The sequence below is a fragment of the Macrotis lagotis genome, chromosome 5 (assembly GCF_037893015.1).
Source record: "Macrotis lagotis isolate mMagLag1 chromosome 5, bilby.v1.9.chrom.fasta, whole genome shotgun sequence".
Taxonomy (NCBI): Eukaryota; Metazoa; Chordata; class Mammalia; order Peramelemorphia; family Peramelidae; genus Macrotis; species Macrotis lagotis.
In genome coordinates this window covers 227,397,962-227,418,527 of record NC_133662.1, presented here as the reverse complement: position 1 = coordinate 227,418,527, position 20,566 = coordinate 227,397,962, and the positions used below count along the sequence as shown (strand labels likewise).

Below are 20,566 nucleotides of genomic sequence, written 5' to 3'. Positions count from 1 at the left end.
GGGAAAGGGTATAGGATAAGCCTGAAGGCCTACCTTTAAACTTTCAGGTGTTCCCCCCCCCTTCCCCTAACAAGAAGTGATTGTTATGAAGTGACTATTATTTAGGTACTATAGTAGATTATAGGCTAATAACTCACCCCTATGATGAACCTGCTTCGGATTTTTAAGAGAAGGGGAAAACTTCCCCTTTTAGATGAAAGATGGTGTTTGAGAAGTAATTGAGGAATAATGGGGGGGGGTGACCCAGAAGTACCATCACTTTATAGGATTTGGGAGTCAAAGGGAGGGTGTCCTAAGATTTTTGTTTTATTTCTCATTCTGAATGATTGCTGAAAAAGATTCCAAGGGAATTAAGCCCATAGCTACATGGGAGCTTTGTCTGTCTCCTGAAAGTGGCTGACTGTTTATGTGTGCCAGTGAGAAACGAAAACCAAGACTCTTAGATCCCATCAGTGTATTGTTTCAGGACCAAGGTGACTCTTACTCTCCTGATAGGACAGATGACTTCAGGGTTGATCATATGAGGGAAGAACATCTTGTGTGTTTAAGAGAGCTTTAGGCAGATCTTGGCATAGTTGATTCTCAGATATTTTTCTTATTACCTTTATAGGTTAGGAGAGAGTGAAGTTTGAGGGGTGAGCCGGAGGAATGGTAACCACAGCTGGTCCATTAGAGCCCCAGAGTTTAGCAGAATACATATACTGGATCTTTCAGGGATATAATAAAAATAGAAGCTTAGATTTTGAAGAGACTTGAGGTCATTTAACTTAATTGCTATCCCAAACTATTAACAATACCTAGTTTTGCAGTGATAAAGCGATGGAAGCTTTTAAAGAGAAGAGGGTCTAAGAGCCCAAGGTCACAGAGTGTGAGGGAACCCACATTTTCCAACTTCTGCCTGTTAGAAATTTTTTCCTTCTAGAACAAAGCTAAGCTTTCTTCCCACACAGTAGTTTTCAAATATTTTAAGACTGCCTTCCTTTCCTTTACTCTCTCTAGGTCCTTCAAGCAGCCCTCCTAGGGCCTGGTCCCAATTGAACCACTATCATGGTCCTCCTCATCCTGAAGATTCTCCTCCTCAGGATGAGTTCTTTCTCTCCAGTTGTGTGGTTCCTCATAAGATTATGTCATATGTGATCTGCTGAGGTTAGCATGCATTGAGCTCCTCTTCTCTGACCCTGAGCACCATACTGCCATTAACACAACCTGAGCTCTAAGAGGGTTAACTCTGACTTGTCACATCACCCTGTTGACTCATTGAGTTCTGAATCCTCTAGGTCTCCTAGATATTTTTCATATCGACTGCTCTCTGACCATATGTTCACCATCTTTATACTTGTTTAGTTGACTTTGTATGACTTGACATTTGTTCCTATTCCTTCTCATCATGACTAACATCATCCAGCCAGCATATTCAGATCATTAGTGACTGGTCCACAGGTGCAGGAAGAGCTGCACATGGCTCAGTAACAACACCCTAGAAGTAGAGGAGGACTTCTCAGTCAGAGTCCACCAAAGTCCTATGGCTGACCTGACCCTGGGTGAGAAGTCAAAGGGACACTTGAAGAAGTTGTGTGCTGCTCAGACTCTTCACAGAAGAGTACTCGGCTAAACTTGAAAGTGACATTTTTGCATCTTTGAGGAGGAGATGGATGATGTCAGAGTTTTTTAACTAAGTTATGATATTTCCCTGTCAGGGAAAGTTCTGTGACATTTTGAACCTGGGGGGGTGAATTTCTAACAAACTGTATTTTTTCCTCTGTTTTTAATACAGTCACATGTGTTGTGCTATTGCATACAGTTGTAAAAGTACTTATTCCCATGCTGGAAGGGATTAATTTCTTCTTACAGTTGAATTGAGTGTGGAATGAGACACCATGGAGGAGTCTGCTCAAGGGTTACTGCTTTCCCTTGAGGACAATTGTAGTTGAGTTGTATTCACTGAAGATCCCAGTCAGATTTAAAGTTCTAGACTCCTTTTTCAGACCAGAAGCCAGTGAATTTTGAGACATCATTGAGAACAAAAGGAAACTTGTCCAACTTGTCTGATCTTAGCACATTGGAACTTGAAACTGTTAGTCTCCCAAATGATTCTGGAAAAAGAGTTCTCAGATTAGGTAAGGGTTGGGGTGCATTCTTCTATTTGCTTGAAGTATTAGATGACTCAGTGGATAGAGCACTGAGTCTAGGGTCAGGAAGAACTGAGTTCAAATATGACCTGAGACACCTACTTGCTCTGTGAACCTGGACAGTTCACTTCATCTCTGTTTGCCTTAATACACTGAAGAAGGAAATGACAACCACTCCAGTGTCTTGACCAAGAAAACTCCATGGACAGTACTAGTGGGCTAAGGTCCATGTACATGGTTAGAAGTAGAGCAGAGGTTCTCAACCTGGGTCCACCATCTCCAAAGGGTTCATGGGTACATTTCAAGGGGGCCTATGAACTTGGATCAGGAAAAAGACATCTTTATTTTCACTAATCTCTAATTGGAATTGTTTTTCCTTCAATTATTTAGACATTATTCTGAGAAAGTGTCTTTAGGTTTCACCAGATTAGTCCATGACACAGGAATTTAAGAATCTGAGTTTGGGGATGCTTTCTAGAAAGAGGAAATTAGAGATGGAAGTAGACATTAGAAATCAGGGCCTGGGGGGGTGCTGAGTGGAGTAGGAATTGGTAGATGATCATGAGTAATAAAGAAATAATATTTCATAGAGTATTACCTTCCCTTCCCTCCCCCCACCCTCATTGGGTGCTATTCCTTACAAATTTGCTCTTATGCCATCAGTGTGGATATTCTCTACATCACAGATTATAATCCTCCGGGAACTACTGAATGATTTTCCAGAATTTCCCTAGCCCTAAATCTGTCCTATTGTCCTCCCATTCTCCCCTCCCCTCCCCCCCAATAACTAGCTTCAGCAGATTTAGCTGGGCTGGTCTTCAAGGCAACAGAAAGTCTGCCCTGGGGCCCATTCTTATCTTGAGTCTAGCTGGGTAGTATGTATCAGAGCTGCCCTGCTCTCTGCTAGCAAACTCCTATATTCTGCATGTAAAATTAACACAAAAATATTAAAAAAATAAATAAATTGGGATCTAGGATTAAATAGTTCTAAATGAAGTTTCTTTTTGGGGGGGGGTTATGCATGTTCTTTCTAACTTCAGGTCCATCGTTTTATTTATTGAATTATGACATTCCTGTATGGGACTTTTTAAAAAAAAAATTTTAAATTTTTCTTTAATGTATTTACACATTATTAAAATATTCTTGTTGTGAGAGTAAACATAATACCCCTCCCCCACAAAATATAAAACCTCATGATAAACAAAGTGAAAGAAAGAAAAAAAATGTTTCAGTCTGTGTTCTGATGGTATCAGCTCTGTCTCTGATCACATTCTTTATTATATATAAAGTCCATCACAGAAGTTACTTCATAATTTTCCACAGTTGCTGTTGCTGATTATAATTACCTCCATTCATTCCTCCCCATTACCATCTATTATATATTTTCTCTCTCCCTTCACTCTGTCCCTCTTCAAAAATGTGCTGTAGGGCAGCCAAGTGGCATAGCAGACAGAGTACCAATCCTGGGGCCTAGAGGCCCCAAGCTTACATCCCACCCCAGAGACCCAGCAACCACCTGACCCCATGGTCCTCAACAGGCCACCCAATCCCACCACCTTGCAAAAAGTAAAATGTGTTATATCTGATTATTCACTCCTATGATCACCCTCTTCTTTATCACCCCCATCCCCCCTCCCCTCCCCCATCCCCATTCTCTCTTTTTTCTTCTAGATTTCTATCCTTGAGTGTGTATGCTGTTTCCTCTCTAAGTCATTTCCAATGAGAATGAAGACTCCCTCATTCCCCCTCACCTTCCCCCTTCCATACCATTGCAAAAGCTATTTCTTGATTCTTGTACATGAAATATCTTAGCCTATTCTACCTCTCCTTTCTCTTATTCCCAGTACATTTCCCTTTCACCCATTGACTCGATTTTTACAGTATATTATACCTTCAAATTCAGCTCTCTCTTGTACCTCATCTATGAGAGCTCCTTTTACCTGCTCTATTAAATGAGATGGTTCATATGAGTATTATCAGCATCATCTTTCCATGCAGGAATACATGCAGTTCATCATCATTAAGTCCCTCATAATTTATCCTTCTCATCTACCCTCTCTATGCTTCATCTGAGTCATGTACTTGAAGATCAGACTTAATATTCAGCTCTGGTTGTTTCAAGAGGAACATTTGAAATTCCCCTGTTTCATTGAAAGTCCATCTTTTCTCTTGGAAGATGTTCAGTTTTGCTGGGTAGTTGATTCTCGGTTGCATTCCAAGCTCTTTTCCCTTCTGGAATATTATATTCCAAGCCCTACAAGACCTTATTGTAGATGCTGTTAAATCCTGTGTGATCCTGACTGTAGCTCCATGATATTTGAATTGTTTCCTTCTGGCTGCTTATAATATTTTCTCTTTGACTTGGGAGTTCTGGAACTTGGCTATAATATTCCTGGAGGTGTTCTTTTTAATCTCTTTCTGGAGGAGATCATTGGATTCTCTCAATTTCTGTTTTGCCCTCTGCTTCTAGGATATCTGGGCAATTTTCCTGTAGAAATTCTTTTAAAATGAAGTCAAAGCTCTTTTCCTGATCATGACTTTCAGCTATCCGAATAATTTTTAAATTATCTTAACTGAATTTGTTTTCCAGATCATTTGTATTTTCAATGAGATTTCACATTTTCTTCTAGTTTTTCATTCTTTTGGTGTTGAATTGTTGTGTCTTGATTTCTTACAAAGTCATCAGTTTCCCTTAGCTCCATTCTACATCTGAGGGATTTGTTTTCCTCAGAGAGCTTTCTTATCTCCTTTTCCATTTGGCCACTTCTACTTTTTTTTTTTAGTTTTTTTTTTCCAGTCAGTGGGATTAAGTGGCTTGCCCAAGGCCACACAGCTAGGTCATTATTCAGTGTCTGAGACCGGATTTGAACTCAGGTACTCCTGACTCCAGGGCCGGTGCTCTACCCACTGCACCACCTAGCTGCCCCCCAATTTTGCTTTTTAAAGCATTCTTTTTCTCATTAACTTTTTGAACTGTTTTATCCATTTGACCTATGCTAGGTTTTTAACATGTTATTTTCTTCAGTCTTCTTTTGGATCGCCTTGACTAAAGTTGCTGACTTTGTTTTCATGTCCCCCCCCCCCCCCCCCCCCATCTCTCTCATTTCTCTTCCCGGTTTTCTTTTGTCTCCCTTACTTGATTTTCAGAATCTTTTTTTTTTTTTTTTTGAGCTCGGTCATAGCCTCAGCCCAACTTCTATATTTCTTGGAGTCTTTAGATGCAGAAGCTTAGACTTTTTTATCTTCAGAGTGTGTGGTTTGATCCTTCATAGGACCAAAGTAATTGTCTGTAGTCAAGTTCCTTTTTTTTTCCGTTTACTCATTTCCCCAGTCTGTGCCCTGGTTTTGGGGTACTTCCTGAGCTTTTGAGAATTATTGGGGCACCTCCACAAGGACCTCAGTATGTGAAGCTCTGACTGCTCTCCTGCCTGTGCTTTGGTCTGTGGGTGGCAATAGGGGCTCCTGGACTGCAACCAGGATCTGAATTTGAACAAAGCGCCACAGTCATGTCCCAGGGACAGAGGATAGACCTTTACAATCTCCCTCTACTCCCTTACCTCCTGTGGGTTGAGTGTTCTGAAAGTAGCTACTGGGTGGCTCCTGCTGGGTAGCTCCACAGATCAGCTTCCGTTTCCTGGGACCTGGGCTGCTGAGGGCTGCAGCTGCACTGAGGATGGCCACCATACTGGCCTGGGCTTTGTGCTTGCTTTGGCAGAGGTCTCCCTGCTGATCTTCCAAGTTGTGCTTGGTGCTCCCTGGGGTGGCAGGTCAGGAAACTGCTTCTGCTGTCAGAAGCTGGGACTCCCAGGGATCCAGGCACCCTGGATCTGTCCCCAGAAGGCTGAACTGGCCCACTGATGCCCCTCCAACCCCATGGAACAGAGCCTTCCTACTATTTTCCAGGTTACCTTGGGCTGGAGAATTGCCTCACTGGATCTTTCTGTGGATTCTGTCTCTTGAAAATTTAGTTAGAGTCATAATTTTAAGGTTTTGAAATGTTTTGGAGAGAACTTCTAAGAAAGGCTGTTCTCCTGCCACCATCTTGGCTCCACCCCCCTCCTAAATGAAGTTTCTGTAGAACCTAAAAAAATGTCTGGCAAACCATCTAAGATTTAAATAATTTCCAGATTGATTTTTCTTTCATATAAGATTCATTATGAAATGTCCTTCCTTTTTACATATAGTATGTATGTGTTTAAAAAACCTATTTAGAAAATATATACTTATTAAAAATTCTTTTAATAAAAACATTTAGAAACAGAAACTTTACAATGGAAATTCCTTTGGTATTTGAGAAAGGAGGAAGAAGAAAATTTTCAGCTCTTATAATAGAGGGGAATTCCACAGGTTTAATCCTCAGTGGTTAGGTGAATATGTAACCAGTCTTATCACCTCTAGCTTATATTAAATCCTAAGAATGAGGCTGGTTAAGAGGAATATTAGAAAATATTAGAAAAGAAATTGGTGCAGTTATGGTCTTGGCTCTTGAATGAACTTTAGTTAGTAGTTTTCATGTGTATGAAATCAGCTTTTGAAGACAACTGCTTTTGCATGAAATTGGGAAGAAATTGGATACAGTCCTTTGTATATCTGCTAAAGTTGGAACATTATCAGGTTGTTTTTTGTCTAATTCCTTGTTCTCTGTGTCTGACTTTCACCAGCTCTGGGACCATTTGGACCACACAATGTTTTTCCCAGACTTTAGACCATTTCTGAGTAGCAGTTCACTGGATCAAGATATTCGAGACAATGAGCGAGGTCATCAAACCCATGCAGATCTTTGGGGCCCCAGCAGGCCACCTAGACTGCCAATGACAAGGAGATATCGATCCCGGGGGAGCTCTAGACCTGATAGGTCCCCAGCAATTGAAGGGTAAGTATCTAATTCAAAAATATTTTAAAAACAGTTTTGAATTTTTTGTTTTCCAGGCAATATATTTTAGACTTTGTCAATCTTTGTGAGAAATGACAACATTCATATACATATGTCCATTAAGAAGGATGCATTTGCTGTCTGCATGACCAGTGTCCTGCATGAACTGGACCCTCAGCATGGGTGTGGGTCAGCACTAACATTAGTATAGCAAGGGAGAGGTCTTCCATGGTGCCACAGGCTTTACAAAGATAATTTCGTTCCATTCCCTAGGAAGATTGGACTTCAGGATGTCAAAACAATCCTTTTGATCATACATTTAGAGCTAGAGAAGGACTTACTCAGGACCTAGATTCCCCTCCTTGTTTTATTGGGGAGCAAATTGAGACCTAGAGGGTTGAAAATGACTTGCCAGAGAACACATAGGTAGTAAGTGGCTGAGCTGAGATTTGAACCCACATCTTTTTTTTCCCAAGCATATTTCCACTGTAATTCATTGACCAACAATTTTTTTCCTTGAGTTTTTATTACTAAGAGAAAAGTGATTTTACTTTTGAATCTTCACTTTTCACTTTTTACATATTGTGTTTGATGCTTCAGTGAAGACAGTTTAGTTATCAACTTTTAATGGGCAGCAAATGGTTCAGTGGATAGAGCACTGGATCTGGAGTCAGGAAAACCTGAGTTTAAATCCAGCCTTAGACACTTACTTGCCAGCTGTGGGCCCTGGACAAGTCACTTCTCCCTTTTTGCCTCAATTTTCTATCTGTACAATGAGTTGGAGAAGGAAGTGGCAAAGCATTGCAGTATCTTCTAAAAAATTTTTTTATTTAAGGCAATTTTTTTATTTTATTTTTTTGAGGGACCGTTTGAAACCAAAAAAACATTTATTTATTTAAGTGACTTGCCCAAGATCACATAGCTAGGCAATTATTGAGTATCTGAGACTGGATCTGAACTCAAGTCCTCCTGATCCTAGAGCCAGTGCTCTATCCATTGCACCACCTAGCTGCCCCCACCACTCCAGTATCTTTGCAATGAATCCCTATTCATGAAGAATCAAGCATGACTGAATAACAGCAATATTTTTAATATGCTTAATTATGTTACCTTTCTGCTCACCTTTCTCTTTCTCAGTATCATTGAAACTCTTTCTTTTCTGGGGTTCCATATTTCCTTCTATGTGGAGGCCTGTCAGTACAGATTTTAGTCTCCTTTTTTCAGTTGGACCATCATCCCAATCCAGTTCTACCAAAGTGTCTTAGTAGGTAAAAATTTCTGAAGATTGAGTTTTATTCAACTTTGATCTCACCTCTTAAATTTTGCATTTGACATGAATTCAGCATATATTTATTTCTTGAGCAATTGAAGGGGAATATAGTTGGCTTTCTATTTGAAGACATTCACTAATTGTAATTTAGTAGATTAAAGAAATCATTAGAATTTTGCTTTGTTTAATAAGTATAGTCAAACAAAATATTCACGTTGTAGCCATATTCAATAATGTACATAATGTCTCTTTCTTAGGAGGTGGGTAACATGTTTCATTATAGATCATTTGAACATAAAGTTGAATATTGTTGTGATTATAGTTCTTAGGTATTTCTGTGAAGTTTTTCTTTACAATATTGTTCATGCATAAATTATTCTCCTAGATCTACTTGCTTACATTTGCCTCACTTCTTCCCAGGATTCTCAAAAATTCTTTCATCATTTCTTGTGATGTAGTAGTTTTTATACTGCAGTTTGTTTAGCCATTCCCAGTTGATGAACACACCAGTTCTTTGCTTTGCCTTCCTTTTGTCCCCCATTTTTTTCCCATTAATTCCCATTTCAGAATCAGGAAACTTATTTTCTTTCTATTATTTTCTTCCTTATATTTATCTCCCTATACATTCTGCCCCATTTTTCTGATTCTTGCTTATTTCCCTCTCTGAGCGTGTGTGTGTGTATGTGTGTGTGTATTTATGTATCTGTATATATCTATTTCTATGTGTGTTTGTGTGTGTGTGAATGATTAAGTAAAACCCTCTTTTGTCTGGTTCAATCAAATAATTATTGGAAGCTGGAAGCCTCCCCCCCCCAGCACCTCTTAATTTGAGTGCCTTCTCTCTGTTTATTTTTCTATTTGTCTTGTCTAGTTTGCTTTGTAAGTATATATTTGAATGTTGAATGCTGTCTTCACCCATTAGACTGTAAGGGTCTTGAGGGAAGTAACTGTCTTTTGCTTCATTTTGCTTCTGTAGGCACAGTTCCTGGCCCACAGTGGGTACTTAATAAATGTACATTGATGAATTGATTGATTTGAGTAGGAGAGAGCTTCATCTGATGATTGCCTGTATTCCTTTCTCCCTTTCTCCATTTTGTATGTTCTGTTTCTCACAGCTCAATTAGAGAGTGATAAAGTTCTACTCCCTTCATCTTGATTCCTGTTTTGACCCTCCTTCCCTTCTCATTCCTTTCTTGAAACACTTAGAACAAATCTAGTCCACTTCCAGGTCCACTGTTTCTCTTATTTTACTCCTTTATTACGTTTTGAAGACATTAAGGTTCCAACTGGTCCCTTGTTTATTTTTCTGCTGTTGCATTATTAGTACTGCTTTCATATAGACCCTTCTAATTGTTTAGTACTTTCCCAATTTCCAGAAGAGAAAACTATAGCTCAGAGAGGTTGTGGTTTGCCTGGGGTCACACAGCTAGTAATTGTCAAAGACAGAATTTGAACCGAGATCTTCCTGACTTCAAGTTTCTTTCTACTCTATGAGTAGAGTACTTCTATTTATACTTTTAAACATTTGTTTAAACAATTGTTCAGTTGTTTTAATCATGTCTGACTCTCTGTGACTGCATTTGGGGTGATTTGCTATCTCTTTCTCCAAATCATTGACTGATGAGGAAACTGAGGAAAACAGGGTGAAGTGACTTGCCCAGGGAGTCTTCCTTACTGTAGACCAGGTACTATATCCACTGCACCACTTGGCTGCTTAAACAGTGACGACTCCTCTTATATTGCAGAAGGACAGCCTAAGTGATAGAGCAAGTGGGGAAGATTTTTTTAAAATTATTCTTAAATGGGCTTGTCTGGTTAGTCTCAGTATTGTGAAAATTGAGAACGAATTCTTCAGGGAAATGGAGTCCTAGAGGCATTCAGATGCTCCTTTCTGATAATTTCTAGTAAGGATACTTTTTCTTGAAATTGAAGATAAAGTTCTGCTTAAAAAAACAACCCTCTAATATCAAAATATTTTGTGTTAGATTTAATTAATGCCAAATAACAGAGAAAAAATAACAGATTGGTTCATTGTCCTGGACAAATAGCTGAAAACTGTGATGTGACCTGGGTCATCTTTGCATGGGAAAGAGCTTGGGAAAGACTTCCAGGCCCTGACTCCATATCCCAGGTCTGCCTCTTGTTAGAGTTCCAGGCCCTGGCTCCATGTCCCTGGTTTGCCTCTTGTTAGCTGGGGGTTATTGGGTGACTCAGTTAACCTTTTAGCTTCCTTATCTATAAAATGAAAGTGCTTTTTTGAGGTTCTTGACGTATCTAAATCTATGTTACTGTCTGAGTGAACAAATAGATGGAATTCAAGTTTTCAAAGCTCTTTATTTTCTAAAATCCTTGCCTCATAAATAGATGGCTGTATAAAAAACTTCTTAGGTCAAGCCTAGCCACTGTGTGAAGCCTCATTACATTTTTTCCACAAAAGAAAAGTGTTCCGTATTGACACTCCCTTTTCTTTTTCAAGAAAACAGTGCTATTCATATGGGGAACTTAGTAGATACTTCATCCAATAGAATTCTCCTAGGATTTTTTTATTTTATCACTGTGGGTAGGCAGGTACCACTTCTATGGTTGTAGATTATAATTCTTCTGTTTTTAGTAAATTACCTTTTAAAATTTTTTAAAGTTATTTTAAAATATTAATAAGCATTTATTTTCTCTTTACATTAAGGAAAAAACATTGTAACAAATATGCATAGTCAAGCAAAAGAAATCCCTAAATTGGTCAGATTCAAAAATCTTCCATTATTCCTCTTGGATCCATTGCAATTCTGTAAGGAAGTAGATAGTATACGTAATCATTGGTCCTGAGGAATCATGACTGATCATTGCATGGATCAGGGTTTTGTTACATCTTTTTACTTTCTTTTTCATTTAATAAACATTTGTTTTCTTTTTAATTTTTGTACAAGTGATTTTTTTATATGTTACTAAAATATTCTTGTTTAAGAGTAAACGTAATACCCCCTCTCCCTAAAAAATATAGACCCTCATGAGAAATAAAAGAAAGAGAAAAAAATGTGCTTCAGTCTGTGTTCTGACACCACCAGCTCTGTCTTGGGTGATAAGTCCATTCTTTATGATGTCCATCACAAAAGCTACTTCCATAATTTTTCCACCATTGCCACTGCTGATTGCAATTCCCTCCATCCATACCTCCCCACTACGATATACTATATTTTCTCTCTCCTTTCACTCTGTCCCTCTTCTAAAATGTGCTGTAGGGTACCTGAGTGGTGCAGCTGACTGATCACCGGCCCTGGGGCCAAGAGGCCCCAAGTCCACATACATACACCCCTGAGACCCAGCAACCACCCAGCCCAGTGGTCCAGGACAGACCACCCAATCCCAGCCCCTTGCAAGAAGTAAAAAAGAAAATGTGTTATATCTGACCACTCTCCCCCACAATCCACTCACTCCTCCATCACCCACATTCCCCCCTCCCCCTTTTCTCCTTTTTACTCTAGATGTCTATACCCCATTGAGTGTATATGCTGTCAAAGGTTCCCTCATTCCCCCTCATCTCCCCCCTTCCATATCATTGCAATAGCTCATTGCAATAAAAAATCTTTTATATGAAATATCTTAGCTTATTCCACCTCTCCTTTCTCTTACTTCCAGTACATTTCCCTTTTAGCCATTGACTTCATTTTTATAATATATCTGCAAATTCTGCTCTCTTCCTGTGCTTCATCTATAAAAGCTCCTTCTACCTATTCTATTAAATGAGAGGTTTCATATGAGTATTATCAGTATCATTTTTCTATGCAGGAATACATGCAGTTCATCATCATTAAGTCCCTCATATTTTACCCTTCTTTGCTCTCTATGCTTCACCTTAGTCCTGTATTTGAAGGTCAAACTTTCTGTTCAGCTCTGGTTGTTTCAACAGGAATAATTGAAATTCCCCTGGTTCATTGGAAGTCCATCTTTTCCCTTGGAAGAGGATGTTCAGTTTTGCTGGGTAGTTGATTCTCAGTTGCATTCCAAGTTATTTTTCTTTCCAGAATATTATATTCCAAGTCCTGCGAGCCCTTAATTTGGTGCTGCTAAGTCCTGTGTGATACTGACTGCAGCTCCATGATATTTGAATTGTTTCCTTCTGGCTGCTTGTACTATTTTTTTCTTTGACTTGGGAGTTCTGGAACTTGGTTATAATATTCCTGGGGGTTGTTTTTTTTGGGGATCTCTTTCTGGGGGAGATCTTTGGATTCTCTCAATTTCTATTTTGTCCTATGCTTCTAGGATATCTGGGCAGTTTTCCTGTAGGAATTCTTTAAAAATGAGATCAAGAAGGGGCGGCTAGGTGGCATAGTGGATAAAGCACCAGCCCTGGAGTCAGAAGTACCTGGGTTCAAATCCAGTCTCAGACACTTACTAATTACCTAGCTGTATGTCCTTGGGCAAGACACTTAACCCTGTTTGCTTTGCAAAAACCTAAAATAAAAAAATGAGATCAAGGCTTTTTTCTTGATCAAGACTTTCAGGTATCCAAATAATTTTTAAATTATCCTAACTGAATTTGTTTTCCAGATCAGTTGTTTTTTTCATTCTTTTGTTGTTGAAGTATTGTGTCTTGACTTCTTGTTAAAGTCATTAGCTTCCTTTAGCTCCATTATACATCTGAAGGATTTGTTTTCCTCAGAGAGCTTTCTTATCTCCTTTTCCATCTGGCCAATTCTGCTTTTTAAAGCATTCTTCTCCTCAGTAACTTTTTTGAACTGTTTTATCCATTTAACCTATGCTGATTTTTAGCATGTAATTTTCTTCAGCATTTTTTTGGATCTCTTGACTAAGCTGCTGACTTCATTTTCATGTTTTTCCTGCATCTCTCTCATTTCTTTTCCCAATTTTTTTTCTTTCTCCTTTACTTAGTTTTCAAAATCTTTTTTGAGCTCTGTCATGGCCTGAGCCCAACTTCCATTTTTCTTGGAGTCTTTAGATGCAGAAGCTTGGACTTCCTTATCTTCAGATTGAGTATTTTGATTGTTTTTGGCATCATAGACAATGTATTTCTCAATAGCGTTCCTCTTTTTTCTTTGTTTACTCATTCTCCACCCTGTGCCTGGTTTTGAGGTACTTCCTGAGATTTTGAGTATTATTGGGACACCCCCCCCCAAGGATCACAGACCTCTTGGTTTGTGAATGACCACAAGTGCACCCCTCTGCAGCAGGGCTAAGGTGTGTGGGGGGTGGCCCCCCTATGGGGGGCCTAGACTGCAATCAGGATCTGAATGTGGTCAGAACCCCAGAGTCCTGTTCCATGTAGAGGACAAACCTCAGAAGTCTCCCCTACCTTTGGTGGGCTGAGCACTCAGGGCTCAGTTGCCCGGAGGCTACTACTTGCTGCCTGCATGCCTGCTTCCATTTCCTGGACCTAGGCTGCTGCAGCTGCCACCACTGCTACCACTGCTCTGACCTCGCCAACTGCCATAACCGCCCTGAGGGCCTGGGTTTCCGTGGGCACCTGAGGGCTCCTTCTTGCAGAGGTCCCTCACTGATCCTTCAAGTTGTGCCTGGTGCTCCCTGGGGTATAGGTCAGGAAACTGCCCCTGCTGTGGTAAGCCATGCCTCCTGGGCGCCCTGGGGATGCCTCTGGGAGTCTGAAGTTTCTTCACTCTGGCAGGCTGCCCCTCAAATCCCGTGGAGCAGAGCCTTTCCACTATTTTCCAGGTTACCTTGGTCTGGAGAATTTCCTCATTGGATCTTTCTGTGGGTTCTTCTCTCAAAAGTTTAGAGGCATAATTTTAAGATTTTTGAAATATTATGGAGAGAACACTTAGGAGAGGCTCTTCTCCTGTCACCATCTTGACTCCGTCCCATTTGTTTTCTTGACTTCCCATTCAATTCACCTAATTTAAAAGAAAAACAAAACCTTTGTAGTAAATTTGCCTAGTTAAGCAAATCAAATCCCCATTGAAAAAATGTATGTCTTATGCTGCCTCTTGAGTCCATCACCTACCTGGCTCTGAGATTAGTATTCCTTTGGAACCATTGGTCATTGCATTGATCAGAGTTCTTGTGCTTTCCATATTTGTTTTGTGTTTACATTATTACATGTTACAAATTCTTCTCCTGATTCTGTTCATGCCAAACCAGTTCATACAAACCTTCTTAGGTTTCTCTGAAATCATCCTAAGGCACAATGGTTTCAACTTTCTGAAATTGAATTTAGAAAGCCATATTCATGTTCATGAATGATAGTCACACTTATATAATGTTTTCTGCTATTTTCCACTATTTTTATTGCAACAAAGAGAACCTGGGTGTATAGATTTATGAGTTGCTTTGGTATGGTAAATAGCTTTATGCTGATGAGCTTCTCCCCAGATAAAGCTCCCTTACATTTGAATGGCAGATATAAAAAAGCTATACTTGAAGACTTCCCAGAGTGGTTTAAGATGGAAAGGCTTGTGGTCCCCTGCCATGTTGTATTCTGTACCATTCTGGCATGTTGGGGCCTGGGAGCTGAACTAGTTGTGGAATTGGATTTCAAATTATAGTGACAGGAAACGTGTTTATGCTTTTTTTTTAAGAACTGTAGTTTTCATTTCCCTTATATATGATAACCATGAATGCATTGTAATGATATATGTAGAGCATTTTGCAATTCTTAGTACTTCATAAAGGCCTGCTATTATTATTCCTGTATTTCTGGACTTCACTGATGAGGTAAGCTTTTATATTTTTGATAGTGTAGACTAATCAGCCTTGGCCCGTGACTTGTGAAATGAAACTGTGCTTTCTGGCAGAAAACGATCATCAGAAGAAAACCCCTTTCCTTACTCTGATGCTTTCCAGTCTGGGAATCCGCCTCTGTGTCAACATATGCTTCCATTAATCCACAAGCATTTATCAAGAATTCCTTGTCAGCCAGACCCCAGTGCTGAGTGTTGAGAAGACCGAGACAAAAATGAGAGACTTAACTGATTCCGGGGGGTCTCCAACCTCCCAGGATATGAAATTTGAAAATCTTGATTAATCTATTTTTTTCTTCTCTTATAGGTATTTTTAACAGAAATCCTAACATGTGACATTACATTGTCTATTCAATTCAATAGAAATATAATTAAGTACCTACTGTGTGCCAGATGATGTTCTGCCTCCCTGGCATCTTATTCTGAAAAGATGAACCCAAGCAGAGCAGCAGGAAAACAGAATGGTGGCCTTGAAAGCCCAGGCCCTGGCCTCTAGAAAGGATGACTTAGGGAGAAGTTGAGTGCTCTACTGCCCTAGCCCTCCAGTTCTGAAGGGAAGTTGGTTGAGGGAATTGAGTCTTTGACTCAAAAAATGAGTCACTCAGCACACTGATGAGATTTCAGATAATCAGCTGAGTATCTTAGATCAGGCAATGGGGAGTGGATGTCATATAATAATCACCATTTGTAAAGTACAACTTGATAAGAAAATCTAAGGGACTTTCCATTGGTTAGGTGAATGAGAATAATTGGGGTTCTTTGAAAGCCAAAGAAACTTGTCATCTTAAAGGTGACTATAAGCCTCTTTTAATGGATTATACAGGCAATGATAGTATGACCCTGTGGTCAGAGTGAAGCCAGCCAGACCTGAGGCTGACATAGGAAAATATCCAGTAGTGCTAAGAAGAGCAATTGGATTGAAGCTGCAAGGGTCATTCTGGGGTGATAGGACACTCAAGGATGACCACAGTTGGATTTTGGCCAGCCTCGGAGAGCTTGGCACTTCCTCTGCAGTGACTATAATGGCTGATGATCTTGCTTTGTATCAGTTTTAGAGGAAGTCAACCACTACAGCAATGCCAATGGTTCCCAGATGAATTTCTGATGAAATACTCTGCCTTTTTTTTGCTGTTTAAACTACTATTTAAGTAGTGGTTTTAGTGGAAAGCTGTTGTTTGGGAGGACCTATTAGGTTCACTCCTATCATTTTTTTCTGCTCTATTAGGTTGTAGAAGAGGGGTTATCTTCATTCTCTTGCTTTTTTTTTTTTTACTATATGTACTTTCCCCCTTCTTTTCTAACAGAATAATACAACAGATCTTTGCAGGATTCTTTGCAAATTCAGCAATTCCTGGCTCCCCCCACCCTTTTTCATGGTAAGTGACTCCCTGCCTCTTGCTCTGTTAGGTTCAGAGGTGCCATTTTTGCTGCTGTATATATCACTCATGGTGAAGAGAGCAGCCATCTGGGCACAACTAGAATGGGACTGGCATGTAGGTGGGTGGGTTTGGTTTTGGTTTTTGGTTTTTGCTCTGATGACTTCTATCTCACATACAATGAATTGCTTTTTTTTTTCTTTTTTTTAGCTCAATTTAGTGTAGAGAGTGAATCTTTAGAAATGAAAACCATTTCTACTCATCTGATTTCACTTACACAATTTGAGGAATTCTTTTCTGACTGTTTTTGGAGGAGCAATGACTCCCCAGAATGGGGTCCCTTTGCCCGTTCTTCCTGAGGCTTGGAGAGGTGACCCCTCCTAATGCTGTTTGTCTCATCCCATCTGCAGGAGTGGGATGCTGCACTCCAATCCAGGGGATTATGCCTGGGGTCAGGCGGGGCTTGATGCCATTGTTACCCAGGTGAGGAGTTGCCTTTGGGAGGATGTCTATTCTTTGTGTTCCCTGGGTCCCAGGTTTCCCTTCCTCTTTTTCAGCATTGCTTTGAGTCTGCAGTCACCACCACCTACTACTTCTCCCAGTGCCTGAATTTGAGTTTCCATTTGATAAAAAATAGTTGTGGTGCATTGTATCTGGAAACCCTTGGAGTTTAAGGGATTTTCTGGAAGATGATGTTTAAACCCCAGTGAGGGGAGTTCTGTAGTAGCAAGCAGAGAGAGAGAGAGAGAGAGAGAGAGAGAGAGAGAGAGTGTTTAGATGAATGACTTTGTAGATTGTCACATCAGGGGACCCTTGTTCCATTTCTCCTTTTCCTTTGCTACCAACTTCTTTCCAAGTACTGGTAAGTGAGGTTTGCTAGTCAGTGGCTGTTGCTGTCAAGTAGCCTGTCATCTTGTTTATAACATCATCAATATTTTACTCTTCTCTCTCCTTTTAAAGTTACCATATGGTCAAATTTTGCTTCAGTGGTGTCTCAACTGAGCAATGAATGACAAGCTCCTTATATTAACTGATGTGATCTCAACAAACCTAAGAGTCTCCAGAGCCAGGGGGGACTCAAATTTCTCACAAGTACTATAGAGGTCAAAGCAGATAATATGTCCCCCTCCATACCTCCTGACATCTTCTGCTGTATCAGCTACCTTCTATTTAAGTGTTAAGTTGTCTACATTTTTCTTTTGCAGCTCTTAGGACAGTTGGAAAACACTGGGCCTCCCCCAGCTGATAAAGAAAAGATTACATCTCTTCCAACAGTGACAGTAACTCAGGAACAAGTTGGTGAGTTAATTTTCTTTTTTGTTGTCTTCTTTTCATTTTGCTATTAAGATTTTTCACCTTCCTGTATTAGAATCTTTGGACTCTATATGATAAGGCTAATATCTTCATAGTTCCCCACCAGTTCTATATATTTATGTTGGTCTTAGGTAGGGAGAGATGTAGAGAATGACTTTCCCTTCAGTGTTCTGATTAATGAGCAGTTTGTTGAGTATCTGCTTGCTATGTGCTTATTAAAACACTTTGATAGCACTTTATCTGGGGGAACCCAGATAACTTAAGAGATGGTACATTCTATCAGGAAGTCTGAAATCTAGCTGGAAATCATGTGAAATAATTTAATATCAATTTAAATATAACCAGTACCATATAGTTCAGTACAGATGTATCAGGAGAGCAAAGATGAGGCAATCTTTTGGAGATGGGAATGTATTGGAATAGTCAGAAAAGACTTAAAGGAGATGGTGAGCTTCGAGCTAATAAATCTTGAAGACTGAGAGAGGCAAGGGAGCTAACAGGAACAAGTCACAAGAGAGAGTGAGTGTGATGGAGGAGAGGAATGGTGTGAAGGAACTGGCAGGGGTTGTGTACTGAGAAACAGAAATAAGTTTGAATAAATAGATTATGGAAGGTTTTGATGGCCAGGCAGGACAGCTTGTGCTTAATTTTTTTTTTAATATTTTAGGTTTGTTTGTTTGTTTTTTTTTTTTGCAAGGCAGTGGGGTTAAGTGGCTTGCCCAAGGCCACACAGCTAGGTAATTATTAGGTGTCTGAGGTCAGCTTTGCACTCAGGTACTCCTGGCTCCATGGCCAGTGCTCTATCCACTGCGCCACCTAGCCTCCCTCAGCTTGTGCTTAATGACTAAGATAGGCTATAGTAGGGAGTCTTGACTCAGACAAGGTGAAACCTGACTTTAGGGAAGACAGTGCTGATACCCTTGAGTAGGATGATTTAAAGGGGAAGAGTTAATTATCTGAAAGGATTAGCAAGGTGGCAATAACAATAAATTGGTAATATATATTAGACATTTTAAAGAAAGAAACAATAGATCTGTTGTCAGCATATCAAGTAGATTTGAAAGGGAAAAGTTTAGGGCCTGGATGTATCAATTAATAGAAATAGGGGAGGGGCGGCTAGGTGGTGTAGTGGATAAAGCACCGCCTTGGAGTCGGGTCTCAGGCACTTAATAATTAACCTAGCTGTGTGGCCTTGGGCAAGCCACTTAACCCCGTTTGCCTTGCAAAAACCTAAAAAAAAAAAAATAGAAATAGGGGAGTTTATGATGAGACTTCTTCTGGTAAGGAAGATAAAGTACACCTTGAATCATGTCAAGTTTGGAATCAGAGTAAAAAGGCCTCTAAGTGGCAGAGTATGGGGAAGTAATATGAACATTTTATTTTAGGAAGCTTAGGATTGATTGGAGTGGGAGTGAGATTGGTGTCAAAGAGGTGAACTAGGATACTGTGTCTGTGTGTGTGTGTGTGTGTGTGTGTGTGTGTGTGTGTGTGTGTGTAAGAGAGAGAGAGAGAGAGAGATTGAGAGACAGAAAGAGGAGCGAGGGAGAGACATTCTTCCCCTGGGTTCTTAGTCAGAACATTAAAGGAAGAGTGAACATGAGAGCTCCTCTCCTTGTGGGGAGGTCTGGAGATAGGGACCATGGGTCTCTGGGGAGTTCTGCTCTTGGGCAGTCACCTCCCTTGGGGAGGGTTTCTGCTTTGGGTCACCACTGCCACCTATGCACAGTGGCCTCCTTGTATAGAAGGGAGGGACGAAACCACCTGGATTTGAATTGTAGCCAGGAGTCGCTCCGAAGGAAACCTGCTGAGTCTGTGTAGCCCCAAATTGCCCTCCCCAAGGTCCTTCTGTTGTGGCCAACCCCATGGGAGCCTGCATCATGGTCCTACACTGCCCCCTCATGGTCAGGCCCTCGCCCTGCACCTTGTGCCTGTGGATTTTGGGTCAGCCATCTGTCTGGGATGAGAATGGTGGGGGTTGGAGAAAATTGCAGCAACTGGAAACGTTGAACACAGGAGTCCTTTTAATGTGCTGAGAGTGAATCCCTTCCTTTGGATCGGAGAATGCCACTGACGGAAGCAGATAGCTGCCAAACAAATGTCAGCTGAAAGGCTTAGGAAAATGTTTTCCTAGTTTTCTTTTTGTTAGAAAACATCATTTAATCTGTGATTGAAAATCCAGACCTAATTAGTTCAGATCTAATTTCTTTCCATTCTGCTGTGATTGTTTCCTCTTTTCCATTTTCTTTCCCTTTCTCCATTTGGGGTTAAACCTCACAGTTCTGTCCCACTACCCACTCTTTCCTCCTACTTTTCCTCCCTCTGTGTTGTTCCTGAGAAGACAAGACCCATTCTAGGACTTTTCTTCGGCGTGTGTATTTCATGTCTTGTCTTTGTCTTTTCCCCTCTATAGATACGGGTTTAGAGTGTCCAGTGTGCAAAGAAGACTACACCATCGGAGAGCAAGTCCGGCAATTACCTTGCAACCACTTCTTTCACAGCAGCTGTATTGTGCCATGGTTGGAGCTGGTGAGTTTGGTTCTCAGCCTCTGGTGTTTAGTATAGTATATGATTGATATTAAGGAGAGTACACTGCTGAGGAGGAGAAGGGGGGAACCAAATATAATTTTAACCTCTTGTTTCCCTGACCCAGACCTGAGTAAAATCTTCATTGATTTTTAGAAATTGGTTACTTACTTGATGCCAATCCATCTGTTATAGGCCAAATAGGATCCAGCAAGTATTTGTATCCTTTTTCCTCCTGCCACTGTTTTTAGTTCTCTGCTGCCTTGATCAAAGAGATAATAGTTGTGCCAGTTATAATTGAGTGGTCTGGTTTCTAGTGCAGCAGTTTCAAGTCTTCTTGAGATTTGAGCTCAGGTATTTGACTTGACCCA

General features: G+C 40.3%; 1 protein-coding gene across 4 annotated transcripts in view; it reads left to right on the top strand.

Moving 5' to 3' along the window:
• The window catches only part of RNF115 (ring finger protein 115), an 85,736-nt gene that overhangs the window by 45,516 nt on the left and 19,654 nt on the right, over positions 1 to 20,566 (top strand). For all 4 annotated transcript variants that reach the window (XR_012468711.1, XM_074188627.1, XM_074188625.1 and 1 more), the window contains 5 exons: positions 6,791 to 7,002; positions 16,287 to 16,358; positions 16,769 to 16,841; positions 17,564 to 17,657; positions 20,083 to 20,198. Coding sequence is in view for 3 of the 4 variants with exons in the window: in XM_074188627.1 (XP_074044728.1) it covers positions 6,791 to 7,002; positions 16,287 to 16,358; positions 16,769 to 16,841; positions 17,564 to 17,657; positions 20,083 to 20,198 (567 nt within the window). In the remaining variant the exon portion in view is untranslated. The remainder of the gene's footprint in view (positions 1 to 6,790; positions 7,003 to 16,286; positions 16,359 to 16,768; positions 16,842 to 17,563; positions 17,658 to 20,082; positions 20,199 to 20,566) is intronic.